Source organism: Aythya marila, assembly GCF_965140915.1.
Source record: "Aythya marila genome assembly, contig: HAP1_HAP1_SCAFFOLD_262, whole genome shotgun sequence".
NCBI classification, from domain to species: Eukaryota; Metazoa; Chordata; class Aves; order Anseriformes; family Anatidae; genus Aythya; species Aythya marila.
In genome coordinates, this window is record NW_028137456.1 from 21708 (window position 1) to 36709 (window position 15002).

Consider the following 15002-nt stretch of genomic DNA (forward strand, 5'->3'; position numbering starts at 1 on the left):
GGCAAGGGCTGAGGAGCGTGTCTGAAGCTGGAGCAGGTGCCTGCAGAGGTCTCTGTGCCTGCCTGGGTGCTGCGGGGGCCGTCGAGGAGAAGCCCGAGGTCGGTCACGGGTAGCCGTAATAGTAGGCTATGGCGTGGTCCTTCTGCCGCTGCACGAAGAATTGCACGGGGCCGATCTTGGTCTGGTGGGCTGCCCGCTGCCGCTCCTCCTGGGCCAGCTTCTTCAGGCGCTCCCGCTCGGGACGCTGCTGCGGTGTGATGGGCACCGACTCCTCCTGCTCCTCCAGCGGCGTGGGCGCTGCGTCGCGGCCCGCCCAGGGCCCCACGCAGGGCACGTAGTCCACGCGGGGCTGCGCCGGATTCTGAAGTGTGCGCGGCTGCGTGGGCAGAGCCGGACGCCGCGCTTGGCCCCCCGCGGCTGGCAGGCCCAGCGCTCTGGGCGCCGGCTCTATGGCAGCGTCCCCTGTTCATGCTGTGCTGCCTGGTGGTGCTGGCACCTCCTTTTCCTTGCCGCCAGCTGGGGGCCGGGGGGCAGCGGGCACAGCGCTGGAGCCTGGCACTGTCGGCGGGGCGCTGGGCATGCTGCTGGGGCTGCTGGAGGTGGGCTGCGGCTGCACACAGGCCAGCTGGCACGCTGGCCCCAGCGCCTTGGCCCTGGCCCCCAGCGGCTGCAAAGTCTCGCTGGGGGTCTTTGTCCCCGGCTGCTGGCGCTGCAGCGTCTTGGCCCCGCTGGCCTGGGGACAGAGCCTGTCCTGGGGCCGCACGGCACGGGGCTCCCCACTCGGAGTCTCCGGCAGCAGCCGCGCTCTGCGGGGAGGTGGCGCCGCTGCTCCTTGCCCCCCTGCAGCCCCCGGGCTTCGCGCTCTCTTGCTGGGTGCCGTGGTGCTGTTGATCGCCAGGTGCTGCCCGCTGCTGCCTGCTTCCCTGCTGCTGCCAGCCACCGTGCTGCTGCCAGCCGTCTTCCCCTGGCACGGTCTCTTGCGGCCTTGGCCAGCCTGGCCCAGCAGCGTCTTCCTCTCCTTGCCGGGGGGGTTCTCTGTCGTCGGCCTCCTGTGCTGGCAGCTCTGCGCTGTCCCGGGGGTGCTGCTGGGCGCAGGGCGCTTGGCCCCCCGCTTGGTGCCGGTGGACGCAGGGGCAGGCGGGGGGCTCTTGAGGGGACCCAGGGGGCGTTTGGGCAGGGGTCTCCTATGGTCACTGCGGCCCTTGGGGTTGGGGCGTTTCTTGGGGAAACTCGGGGGGGATTTGGGCTGGGGTCTACTAAGGGCACTGCGGCCCTTGGGGTTGGGGCGTTTCTTGGGAGAACTCGGGGGGGATTTGGGCTGGGGTCTACTAAGGGCACTGGGGACCTTGGGGTTGGGGCGGGTCTTGAGGGAACGCTGGGGGGGTTGGGGCTGGGGTCTACTAAGGGCACTGGGGACCTTGGGGTTGGGGCGGGTCTTGAGGGAACGCTGGGGGGGTTGGGGCAGGGGTCTACTAAGGGCACTGAGGAGCTGGGTGTCAGGGAGGCTCCTGGGGGGACTCAGGGGTGGACTGGGTAGGGGGCTCCTAAGCGCACTGGGCAGGGGACTGGCTGCAGGGCTGAGCGGGGGGCTCACTGCTGGCACGACGGGGGACTGCAGCGACAGCCCACCCTCAAGCTTCTCGGGGCGCAGCCCAGGGGTTGAGGGGACCTCACCGAGGGCTCCTGTGGCTTCCAGTCCCTGCGTGCTCAGCTCCTCGATGTCCTCGCAGATGTCGGGCAGCTGCGAGAGGAAGCGGCTGAGGGCAGGACTGCTGGGCAAATCGGGGAAGGCGTCCTGGGGCTCCACGGCATCGAGCCAGCTGAGCAGCTCCTCCATGCCGGGGATGGGGATGTCCAGGTCGGCCAGGAGCTCGTCCTGCATGTGCTGCAGCTGCTGGCTGTCCCCTGCCAGCTCTGGAAAGGCCTCGGCAAAGGCATCAGGGCCCAGCTCGGGCAGCTGCGGGGGCTCCTCAGGCACCTGCGGGGCTGTCACCGCTGAGGACGAAGCAAGAAAATCCCCCAAGACGGGCGATGTCAGCTTTCCCATGGCCCCTGGGTGTGGGGCGCCCAGCGGCCGGCTGTACCAGCCCCAAACTCACCGTCAGGCGTCGCCGTCTGGGTGCTGGCGGTCCTTGGAGCCTGGGCAGGCTTGGGGGCAGTGGGGCCGGGCAGCGGGGCCCCTGGTCCTCGCTGAGCCCCACGGCGTGCAAGCAGGGCTCCGGCAGCTGCCCCCGGCTGCTGCTCAGGGTGCGGGGCGTGGGGAGCGCCTGCCCCCGCAGCGGAGGCCCCGGGGCGAGGGGTGGCGGGGGGTTGCGCTGGGCGGGGGCCTGCAACAGGCAGGTGCCTGCGGGGTGCAGGAGCTCCCCATGGAGCACGGCCCTGGGCCCCAGCCCCAGCGCATGGTGGGGTACCAGTGTCCCCGTCACCATGGGCTGTCCCCACTGATGGACGGGGGCACAGGGAGGAGCGGTGTGGGGGAGCTGCCCCCCGGCGGGGAGCTGCACCAGCTGCAGCTGGTGCCCCATGGTTGGGAGCTGCACCAGCTGCAGGTTTTGCCCCACAGCGGGGAGCTGCACCAGCTGCAGCTGGTGCCCCACGGCGGGGAGCTGCCCCACAGCAGGGAGCTGCCCCCCGGCGGGGAGCTGCCCAAGCTGCAGGTGGTGCCCCTGGGCTGGGAGGTGCCCCCCAGGTGGCAGCTGCACCCCGGCGGGGAGCTGCAGCACCTGCCCCTGGACCCCTGGCACCACGTGCCAGACGGTGGCCTGGGGCAGCGCGGAGGGGAGGGTGGGTACCTGCGGGGGCTGCAAGGGCAGCGCCGTCGCTCCGGGGAGGGAGGGCAGCAGCCAGGCAGCCACCGTTGGCGGCACGGCTGGGACGACGAAGGGGGAGTTTTGCGTCTGCGCAAGCCGCGGAAGCCGTCTGGGGAAACCCTCTGTGGGAAAAAGGGCGCTGGGCTGAGCTCTGGGGCGCTGGGCTCGCCAGCAGGGCCGCAGCCCCGGGAGGAGCGGGAGCCGGCTGCTGGACCTGCCATGGTGGCTGGAGAGTGGGGCGGTTGCTTGGGGAACCTGGGCAATGGGGGTTCCGTCCCAACGGCTCACCAGCCCCTTGCCGACATCTTGGGGAGGACTGCAGGCTTTGGACCCAAGCAGGCTGCCCAGCGCAAGACTTGGCCATGTCCATTAGAACATTACTAGCCTCTAAGCCTCATGGCATCACCTTCCATCTTGACTGCTAAACCTCCTTGCTCCCTACTATCTTCTTTGCCAAGATACAGCTGTCCACATTTACTTTTCCTACTTGGCTGGACTGAATTTAAGAAGGGAGCTTGCAACTCTTCCTCTTGTTTGCCACTTCATCATCAAACCAAATGAAAACCATTTGCCTTTAACCTCTTTATTTCAGGCCTTCTTTCCTAGTGGTCATTCAAAACTGGGAAAAAAATAGTCTACCAAGTTGGGGTTTTTTTTGATTTGATAATAAATCTGCAGACTGTTAAGTCATCAAGCACTTCAAGACTGTTTGAAATAATCTCGAGATTAATATAAAAGGAATTCCTCACACACGCTGCGGCCGCTTACCTTTAGTATAGTCGTTGGATGCGATGGAGCAGTATTTCTTGCTTTCGCCTGCACTGGAAGTCTTCCCTTCCTTGTAAGGTTGTTTACTGCTCTCACTTCTGCATTACTCACATGAAGAGCCATCTGGAGGATGGCATTCTTCCTTCTTCTCCCGCGTTATCTTCTGGAAACGAGGATCTAAGTGTTCCAAGGAGCCTTTTGCTTTCCTGGTGTTTCTCCTTTTTCTTCTTTTTCTTCTCCTTTTTCTTCTTTTTCTTACGCTTGCGATTGGCATTGTCAAAGTGGAGCGCACAGAAACACAAATCATGAAGTCTGAAAGAAACATGCAAGTTAAAAAGGGAAAAAAAGATGTGGCACTTGTTGCCTATATGAAACTTGATTTATTTTACCACAGGTGATGATTTGCAGCATGTCAGCTATTTTGTGGTGCTTTGTGCACACGCAACTTACTTTAGATGCAGCAAACTTAAGCCGTCAGATTGAAGGACCATAGGTCCTGGTTTGTACACAGATCATTAACAACGGCTAGCTCTGGAATACGTGCAAGCAGAAAAAATCTTTTAACCTAATCTGGAATGGTGTACGGATGTGATTCGAACTATGTGGTCCAAAGCTAGTGCTCTGACACAATTCAGCAAGAGCTTTCCTGTCTTCACTGATCAACGTAACAACATGATCCCCAGCAAGCTGATGCTATCTAAATAACTTAGAAACTACCAGAAAAAAAAAAAAAAAAAAAAAAAGGAAGACATGAGAAGCACCCAGAAAATAATTAGGATAAAAAATGTGGAGTATGCTGGAATCCTTGCTTACTTGGAATCCTTCTCTCCATGTTTATCCTTAGACTCCTTTTTCTTCCAGAACTTGTGATATTTTTGCATTTTTTTCACCACCTAAAAGCTCCTTTTCTATCTTTCTGTCTTTCCTTTCTATTTCACTTTCACTACCTTCTGCACGGGTATATTTTCTTTTTCTGTTTTCTTCTGTTTCATTTTTCTGGCGACAGTTCTCCAAATGAGCTGACACAGGTGGAAGCGCATGTCTTTCACGAGAATGTCTTCTGGAATGTTGCTGAGGTACCGAGCAACGATGCAAGTCTGCTCGGGGTGTGCTAAAGGGACGTACATCTTCCTCTCTCAAGAGGGAACCGTGAGGCCATCTGCTTTTGTAATGATAATGCTTATGTGACCTGCTGTAGTAAGTTGCAGTCAATCTGTCAAAGGCTGAATCGCCGTGAGAGAACTTTCTCTCTCTACTGTCTCCTGTCGCATGAGGTGAATAGTAATCCTTGTAATAGCCACATCTTTCCCATCTCCGTGCTTCGTCTCGATAGTATCTTTCTCTGCTCCAACTTCTTTCCCCTTTGGATCGGTAGTACCTATTGCTACCTTGTTCTGATCTTCCTCCGCTGCCAGATCTGTACTTTGAATATTTGACTGCTCTTCTGCCATTCTCAGGGCTGTTTCTTTCACGAGGGAAAGATCTGTACCTGCTTCCCTCCCAGTACTCCTGCTTGTGACTCTTTTGCTCAACAAATTCCACGCTCTGAGAACACCTCCTCTTGCTGGAAGGACCTGCTTTTTGACTCTCCTTCTCTTCACTAGGAGCATGTTCCCTCTTGCTTCGGTAATGCTCTTTCTCAGTGGTTTTAGTCTTGTCCTTTGTATCTTGGCGTCTATCTGCAATAGCTAAGGAGGAAAGGTTTTTAGAACTACATTCAGTGTCAGACTTGAGAGAGGAAGTTTGCCGCAATTTCTCACCAGGCTCACAAGACTCTTTGCCGTACAAAACATTTTCTTTTGAAATGAGGTCACATTCTTTTGATCTTGCTTTCTCCTGGTCTCCACCGTCATCACATTGGTACTGGGCGAGGTATTCATCGTTCCCTGGATATTTTGGAGGGTCCGCGATACTGCACAAAATAAAATCACATTTCTGACTTCTGCTGAAGGACATGAATATTAAGAGTAAAACCTTCCAAAGGCAAACAAACAAACAAAAACCTCCGGACTACAGGAACGCTCGCAAAGATATGCCATTTAGAAACCTCTCCTGTGATTAGGACACCTTCTTCAGCTCCCAGAGAAAGTGCTTTTTCCCCTCTTGCTTCTGAAGCCATTGCACTAAAAAAGCAAACGCATCTGTCTCCTTCCACCTGCTGCTCTGAGAAAAAAGGCATAGGGGCGAGCGGGGAACAGCCAATGTTTCTCCAGACAGTGGAGAAAAATGGAAAAACATTCTATAAAGGAACACAAGTTCTCCTTGAGGCACCAACCTGCATCAGAGTGATATGCTCAGTGCTGATCATTAGTTCTGTTCGTGACACTGGACACACAGTATGGAATTGTACTAATTTAAATCCTTCCATTAAATACTATTAGTAGACAGATAAAACTGTAACGAACTTCCATAAAGTCTTGTCTTAATCAGACTGTGCTCATTTTACCTCATTTCCTCTGACAAGCTGTTCAGCTGGCTGGCTGTGAAGGACTCCGTGATGACTTCTCGATTGACTGAAGGCATAGCTCCAGGCATCTGCAATTAAAACGCACAAGTCAGCAGACAAAAAAATACTATTTGTAGTAGTACTGAGGACTAGTCTTGTCAGAATTTCTCCATTAAATGGTAAGCAAGACCGCTGTGAGTTGTATGCATTATCTACACTTCAAAGATAACCCCAACTCACCCCCCAAAATCTACTTTATGAAACTTAGGAATTTTTATCTCAGCTGAGCTTAAGTTGACAAGTTCTAATGTAAGCTCAGGTCTGCAAATTCTAAGGGGATAATACCACAAAGTCTTACGATCACATGTGTGCTGTGTTTTCTCAGTATTTCACCTGAATTAGGAACACAATAAACACTCCCGAATACATCGTAGGTGAGAAATTCTCGATGGAGCAAATCTATGTTTCAAGCGATCCATTTGTTTTAGAAAAGAACATCTCAGAAGGTTTAACAGGTTCAACTCGGCAAGTGGAATCATCAAGTTTCAGTCCGTTTTCTTTAGATTCATTAACTAACCTAATAGCACCATTTAGTGAATCTGTTTTTGGCAGCTCATGCTGGGATCTTCCTTTGTCAGCATTCTGACAGGAAGAATTGGAATGCTGCAATGTACGGACTACCTTTCCAACCAAAATTCCATTAGAGGACATTGCATTGCAATTCCTTTGAAATAAGCCCTTTGACTCCTCCTCAGATTTTCCTGAAGATTCTGCACCATAAGGGACTGTGTTATCAGAGCTGAGTTTAGGATTTTCATTCACTGTTGGCTCCACAAAAATTTCATCAGAAACTTTTTTGTTTGTTTGCATTTGCTTCATTTGCATTACCGAATTTGTAATTGTGGATGAAGGAACAGCCTGGTAGAGATCTTCATCCTCCACAGCACTGCTAAGACAGTCAGGCTGTGACACAGTCTGACGAGCAGGCAATTTATTGTGAATACTGATGGTGATCTTCTGTTTTCTTGACGTATCAGTCATTGAAGGCCTGGTAATTGCCTGGTTTTGAACACAGGCCATTGGTGGTGCTGAAGATGGCCTTTTTAGGGTGACACCAGTGGTCTTTGCGTCCTCTTTTATGGATCCATTTCCATTTAAACGGCTTGAATTCTGTATTTAAAAAGAAGAAATTGCAAGATGGATTAACGCAAACACTGCATGTAACATTTTGAAACACAAAACTCTCCTACTGAGTGTTTCTACAAATGGTCTTAACACCTAAAAAGAAAAACACACTGCCCTTTAAGGATAAATGCAAGTCCAATAAGCGTATTCAATTCCTGCTTTTGGTTTACTGCAGATTGGTATCAAATTAACATCATCTTTGAAAACCAGCCAAGCAACTTAACATTACCTGCTGCTGTTCCCAAATATATTTATTTTCCCCTTTAAACATACCCTGAAAAGCCTGAAGTAATTGTTCTGGTGCTCAGGAATAAGACATTTAGTTTTCCCTGTCTTAGCTAAAGTGACGAGGATAGGAAAAACAAGTCCTCTTTTAAATGATTTGAGGATTAGTGCACTCTGCTTAAATAGTCAAAGAGCGTAGCTCTCTGTGCTTTAGAAAGCTGTCTTGGAGGTATAAAGTAATGGAGTCGCATGGCTGCACAATTTAGCAGTAACCACTGTTTGAATGACTCTGGCTGTAGCATGAGGGCTGTGAAGAAAGCTGCAGCGTGGGAAGGAAAACAAAACTAAGATGCCGAAAACCAAACAAAAAACCCCACACCAAACCCCAAACCCACTAGCAGTTTGGTGCCGTTATCTGCCCTCCCGCTTCCCTGAATTACCTTAATCATATGAGGAAGAAGTCGTGGTCCCATAAATCCAGCCTGCTTACTATTAGCCCCCTGCTGACCAGGAGGGAATGAACAGGGATAAGATGGTGCTGGCAAGTAAAACGCACGTTCTCCAAGTGTCAAATCATAGCGCCTTCAGAAAAGAGCAGTGATCGTAGTTTAGTTTTTCTTTCAGCCTACTCTTGGATTAAATCCCATCCTATCATTTTAGAGGAACAGCTCATACGATATGGAAGCCTTCTCTACAGAAGGCTTCGCCAAGACTACAAACTGAAAAGTAGAGAACAGTCTTCCTACTAAGACTACCACTTGCAGAGCAATAATTCATTCTTACACCACAGATGACCTTCATTTCTCTCCTTCTCTAAATTAGCCAGCTACAGATAACACATAGATAGCAATTTACACAAGTGCTGCAGTTTAAGGCCAAGCAACAAAAGATAATAAACGACACAGAGAATTTCAGGTTAGACAGAACTGAATTAGACAAATAATAATCTTCTCCCGGGATAGCAAGAAAAACACTTGCAAAACAGAAAAATATCAATAACAGGAAAGTAAATCTCTTCTGAACACATTTTAAGATTTGTTATTACCTGATATAAAAAAGTATGTAAGCTTGCTGACCAAGAACTCTTTTAATGTCAGTACGCACTACTTTAGCATCATTCATCTGATACCAAAGTCCATTACCAGCCTGCAAATAAAGACAACGATTTCTTTAGGTGAATTGCACGTTTTCCAAATGAAATCACGGATAGGAACAAAATACACACATGTCAAATAAAAATATAATGAAATCTTTTTCCCTAGAAACAGTAGCAGCTAGTCATGCTTTAATTGGTTTGCCAGCACAACCTTTACCCTGTTAGAAATGCTGTTGACTTCTACCTTTACATAGCATATATAGTGTCCTGAGTGACAGCTGACACCGTGATGTACCAGCACCGCGTATAAGGCATAGAGCAGTGGTTCTCCCATTGACTGCGACATGTAGGATCTCAGGTCCAAATACTCCGGATATTTCACCTCCTAAAGAGACATCAAGAAGATAGAAAAATTATCCCAGAGTACTTCGTGCACTAGCCGGAGAAAAACACTTCCAAAAAACACAGACTAGAATTTATTTCTAGAATATATTTCTAGAATATATTTCTTGATTCACTACAAATAAGTCTTCCCATAAACAACGGTTAAGACTAGAAGTTGCAGAGAACTGTTTCCTGACGAATCAGCCTTCTCAGAGGAAAGCATATGCTTCTTGTCAAGCGGGAACTTTATTGATATTAAGAGAAAGAATAAGCCATAGTCGTTAGTCTACAATTATTGTCTGAAAATATTAACAACTTTCAGCTTTGGGGGATGTCCCATTACGCAATGATATAGTTGCATTACAGTGGTAAATATACCTTGTTGATCTTTCCACCTGTGAAATCTGCAAATCTTTTCAGTGATATTGTGAGAACCTTGGAAGAACGGTGTATGGTAAATCTCTTGGACGCAGGAACCATCTTTTTACACCTTAAAAACAAGCAGAGAGAAGTGTTTGAAGGCATCTTCTTTTTTCGCCCCCAAAACAAACTCCTTTTAATGTCTCACGCATGCCTATGCTATTTGAATGATATTTACTTGCATAATAGGTTGGTCTTTTTTCTTTTCATAAACCCATGCACTGCATGTCAGGTTTGTTAATACACAGAAGAAGGTAAATTTTCCCAACAACTCAGAGCACAGCGGGAACAGGAATCTCTCACAAAAGGGTATGACCAGGTTGGATGGCAAGGTACCATTTCTTGGTCTACAAAAGTGGCTATTTGAACTCCAATCCTGGAAACATTCTTTCAGCTTTCAAGGGAAATACAAATACTGAAAGTGGAACGAGAAAGCCTTGGTCCCCAGGACTAGAAATTGCAAATAATCTCCAACATAGGTCGACTATCAACATCAAAAATACAACAGAAGCACATGGTCATTCTACAGGAGGGAGACATTTAACAGTAGGAAGTCTTCATGTACTGAGCTTGTCTGGAAAGACACTGAACCCATCTGCCATCCTTTGAAACAAAATAGTTCAGTTTGACACATTGCCCGCTGCAAGGTAGGACCTACGGTGTAAGCAGTGAAAATTAGCCACTAGCCCAGAGAACAATGGAAACTGGGCAGTTTACATCAAGAAAAGTACTGTCGAGAGCTAATAAATAGAAAGAACAAAAGTAGCTCTTTTTGAATTCTGATGGCAAAATACAAGCCAGAGAATTGCAAACCCATAGGGAATGCCTATGAACAAGACTTCCCCCCTCCAAAGAAACAAAAATCCAAGTCTTTTATAAACTTCCATAAAACTTGTAAGTAGATCCAAAGTTTAGAGGTAGTCCAACAGAGTCATGCAACATAGAAAACTGACATCTAGGATTAAGACCTAATTCGTCAAAATCTTACTCGCTACATTTATAGCAATTCTCTCCATCCAGCTCTTCAGGTTTCACAAAGAGTTCCAGAGCTCTGCTAACAGACGAAACCGCCTAGAGCAGCGAGAAAGAAGAGCGTAAAGTCACCGTAATTCAGAATTCCACAGACATACTAGTAGTTTATAAGAGAATCTTACTAACATACTCAAGCGATCTACTAGGAGCACTGTGAAGAAGGAGGCAGAAAGAGCATGCTCAGCATTGACCTCACCTGGAAGGCATTTGACTTTGGAACAAATACTTTTCCAGTAGCCTAGACAGCATCTACAGTGTGCTTTGTCATCAATACTGGGGACAAATTCATCAGTCTAACAATTAGATGTATATTGAGGTAGAACAACAAAGAAGTATGACAGCATTATAATTTTTGCAGAAAGAGAATTCTTTCCCCTTAAACCCAATGCAAATGTGGAGACTATTTACATGGGTTCCACGGAAGGACAAAGTCCAATCCACTTCCTTAGCATCACCAAGCTCTTATGTTTTAACATTATATGTGGTTTGGTTTTTTAAGTTAAACAAGTTTAATTTAGAAAGTTATGCATGTACTTAAACATCATGAATTATATTTAGAAAACATCTTACCTTTATATCCAAAGTGATATCAAGAAATGCCTCATACGTATCTGAAACTGCTTTGCAATTCAAGCACTTCACTGGAAGCAAAATATAAATGCTTAACATTATGTGAAGGAGACTAACTGTCCAAATTCAAGTTGTTGACAGATACTACTTTAGACAAACTACAGACTGCTTTACTACCGACAAAAGACACAGATCAGTTCTAAGGACAGGAATATTTTTTCAAGTACCTCTCGATCTTAGAAATCCTCCAAATATTTGATGAATGATGGTGGTAGCTTGAGAAGATCTGTCCAATCTGGAAATAAATTATAATCAGACCTCAGAAGATTTAAGGCACAGAGTTAACTCTTCAAAGAGTTTGATGAAAACCAAGGATGATGTAGACTTGCGTTGCTGATAGTAAATAAGGCACTAAAAGGTGCTAGAGATCATTTCTGAGAGTAAATAAAGGACTAGAAGGTGCTAGAGAATGTATGAAAGTGAACTTGTTTATGCTTACTCGGTGCTTCCGTTCAAGCACGCTTCCTGCATAGCATCAACAGTATAGCGCAAGAACTCGTGTGCGTCTTCTTGACTGCCAAAACGGAAATGTTGTCCTATTCCTAAATAAGAAGATGATAGTATTGACCTCATTTAAAAATGAAATCATTCTTGTATTTCTAAAATCTCTCTTCATTTGAGTGTTAAAACCACTTAGACACATCAAATAATTATTTGAAGATTACAAGCTATCGAAAAGAAACACTTCTGAAGCCACTTACGACTGAGATTACTGATAACATGCGTAGGCTCGATGGCATCAACAGTGCAACGCAGGGCCTGGTTAATGTGAGTCTCCATCGTGCACATCATGCAAAAATCTTGTTCACGACCTGAAGAGTGAAAGAACAAAGCATCCCAGTCCAGCGAAATATCCAGAACTACAAACATCTAAGTACAATTTAAACTATAGATACAATATCCACACTCCTTGCTACATTCTATTCTCCCAAGATGCCAATGTCCCAACAGTCTTGTAACACTTCATTTCACACAACTTTACAGAAGAAAAATATCCACTAAGCCTGTATTCAAATGCATTTTGTGAAGAGAAATCTAAAAGACTACTGCAAAGTCGCAGTTGTAAAGGCTGACAGGAATGTGAACTCCACAGGCTGCAAAATGTATTACTCTCTAAAATTACTACTAAATGCATTACTGTCCAATGCACTTCATTATTCCCATGAAGCAATAAATGATCCTTTAATAAACAAACAAACAAACAAACAAACAAATAACTAACTAAATAAACCATGGTGCATTAATTGCACTCCATATGCTATTCGGAGCCCACTGCTAATACAGTGCTCAAAGCCAGCTGCTACAGGTAAAATCAGGCAAATAAGCTTATCTCACAGAATCACTGCTGTTCTTTCACCTTCAGAGCTATCCAACAGGTTCAAAATACTGTTAGGAAGTACTCACATGACTGGCTGTGCTCAAGAGAAAGCATGTAATTGGCAAGTGGGGGTGTGTAGGTCAAACACTGCAGAGTAGCATTAAGAAAACATGTGTTGCCAAGATTGTACAGGCCAACTCCAACACTTTGTGTTTCTCGCCAATCCATACAAATCTTCTCAGGTGGAAAAAGAATGCTCTGTGGCGGAGCAATTCCATCATTAACGACTGCAAGAAAGTTAAATTTAAGAAGAGATCTTGTTTGTTTGTTTCTAAGAAAGGTATTTAAAAAGTACTATTCTGCAGGAGCACCTAGAGGAGCTAGCTACAATCCAAACCAGAAAAACTTATTGCAGACAGCTTTAATACCACCAAATTCAAATTGGCTGGTCAACACAATGTTTTGGGGGAAAAAAAAAAAAAAAAAAAAAAAAAAAAAAAAAACCAACTTTAGTCAACCATTTTAATTTTTCTAAGGCAAGGCTAACTGCCATTCTGTTTGTAGCACCTAATGCCAAGTTCGTCTCCATCTATAATCTTTAACCTGATTAACTCAACTACTGTTTTTTTCCTTATTATAACTTAAACCACAAACTTAGACTTGAAATTATACGGTAAAAACGTAAAAACTAGGAACTAGGAATGACGGTACCCCTACAGATACCAGATTTTTTCCTGAGCAATGTTATCCTTCAAAAAACCTGTGAAAAATGGAAGCTGTGAATAGCAACAATCAAACACTTTTCTTTGCAAAACAGAAAAGACATGGAGGAATCTGTGCATTACAAAAAGCTCCCCATATTTCTCTGTTGACTGTAAATATATCAAAATTAATTTCTGTAACATCAGTCACTTCAGTTGCCTTAGGGGATTCGCTTTTGAAGTCTTTGTTCACAGTAGTCCCCTTCTCTATCAGTGCAACAAGTAAGAACTGCATTTTCTACTTTTGCTTTGAAGAAAATGGAGGCAGGATAAAACGCACACTTACTTAGATCTCTTGGGGCAAAAGCCTTAGATTTTTCAGATGATCTACAGTAAATAGCACCTCCACGTCCTTGGGCCACAGAGACTTGGCTTGAATCTTCTGCAGGCACTATCCGGCCCCAGTTGGCGGTGCGTGACATCAGTATTTTAGGACTTGGTTTCTTGGATTTGCCAGACCGCCTTGAAGAGGGCTTTTTAGGCTTTGAAGATTTGGGCTTCTTAGCTACGGTCATTGTTCACATCTGCAACAGAGACAGAAGTTCTGGTTGACGTAAGACTATCAAGAAGCATTTCAAGAAGAAAAGAGTAACGGAAGTCCTGTCACTTAATCTCAAAGAAACAGCCTTAAGAACTAAATCGCTGGTATGAATGATTTAAAAAGAATCCCCAAACTAAACACACAAAGTGAAAATTTCCATCTAAACTCTATCAGTATTACTTTTCGCTTCTGCAGAACTAGTGGCTGATGCCATTTCTTTCCCTTCCGTAGGATTTTAATCCATTACAACTCTGGAGTCTTTTTAATATAAAAATGTAGAAGACATTCTCTGAGGGGAATCAGTTATTTATTGATTTCAGGAGTTGCGCAATTATCTGTTAATTAGTACCTATGATCTAATAGATAATTGTTGCAATTATCTATTGCTGGCATTAGTAACGGAACACTATTACTTCACTGCCTGCCTTTTTCTGTTTCGTCTGCACAAAGGTACCCAGAACTCACTGCTACTTTTCTTCTGTCTTTCCAGGGCTCGCCCTCTACCTCACTGTCTACTGCACCAGTCATGAGGGGTTTGTTGTGATTCTATAATGAGCCTAGCTTTTAAATACACCTTTCATGGGCGTCACTTGGTGATAGCAAGTTAATCTGTGAGGGCTCCTCAGTCTACATCATGCGGTCACTTTTTCCAGGTGAAAAAGCGGAGCCGTAAGTGGCAGTACACCAAAGCCCTGGCATGCTGAGATCCAAGAGGAGAGATGTTTGGCCCTCCTTTTCACTCCTGGGAACCATATACCTCAAAACCCACAGAGGATGGGCTATATCTCAGAGAAATCTTGGGAAAGGAGAGCATGAAGAGCATGTTTGCAAATTCATTTCTCCCTGGGCTTCTTCTGCTTCTCCAAGAAAGACGAGTTTGAATATAACTTTGGCAGCAGTACTTCTGGTGTTTTACTCCTACCACATTTAAAACTCCTACGACAAACTGAAAAGTTAGACTAAAAAGCAGCTCTTTCCGTTCTCCTTTCTAAAGTTGCACGCTTTCCTCATGCAAAACAACAGGGGAATGTAAGCTAGAAATGGAAATGCTGAATGTAAAACAAAACAAAACAAACCTCAGCCCTCCAGGACAAAAGCCAATAACTGCTACAAAGTCCTTTTTAAAATGCTGATTAGGTTTCAAGGTGATACCGCTTTAAATAAGCGTAGTTGTGTGTCCATAGGCAGAAGCTGAATAATGACAGGATGAACTTCTATACTTCATGTTTTGTTACTGTCTTACTGTAGCACACAGGGACTTGTTACCTTTAGGGAAACCACTAACCTCATGGAGGGTTTAAAACATAAGCTAGTTTGTTATACCAAAATGACGGAGAGAACAAAGCATAAAGTGCTTTCAGATTTCTAGCACGCCTTGATTGCTGT

At 46.3% G+C, this 15002-nt stretch overlaps 1 protein-coding gene across 1 annotated transcript in view; it reads right to left on the minus strand.

The window, feature by feature from the left end:
- Positions 1-4387: 4387 nt before the first annotated feature.
- LOC309890803 (ubiquitin carboxyl-terminal hydrolase 42-like) overlaps positions 4388-15002 on the minus strand; it is a gene marked incomplete at both ends in the record, with an annotated part of 31692 nt that continues 21077 nt past the window's right edge. The window contains 7 exons of the mRNA XM_082785206.1: positions 4388-4441; positions 8748-8915; positions 9293-9404; positions 10323-10405; positions 10937-11007; positions 11164-11231; positions 11436-11538. Coding sequence (XP_082641332.1) covers positions 4388-4441; positions 8748-8915; positions 9293-9404; positions 10323-10405; positions 10937-11007; positions 11164-11231; positions 11436-11538 — 659 coding nt within the window. The remainder of the gene's footprint in view (positions 4442-8747; positions 8916-9292; positions 9405-10322; positions 10406-10936; positions 11008-11163; positions 11232-11435; positions 11539-15002) is intronic.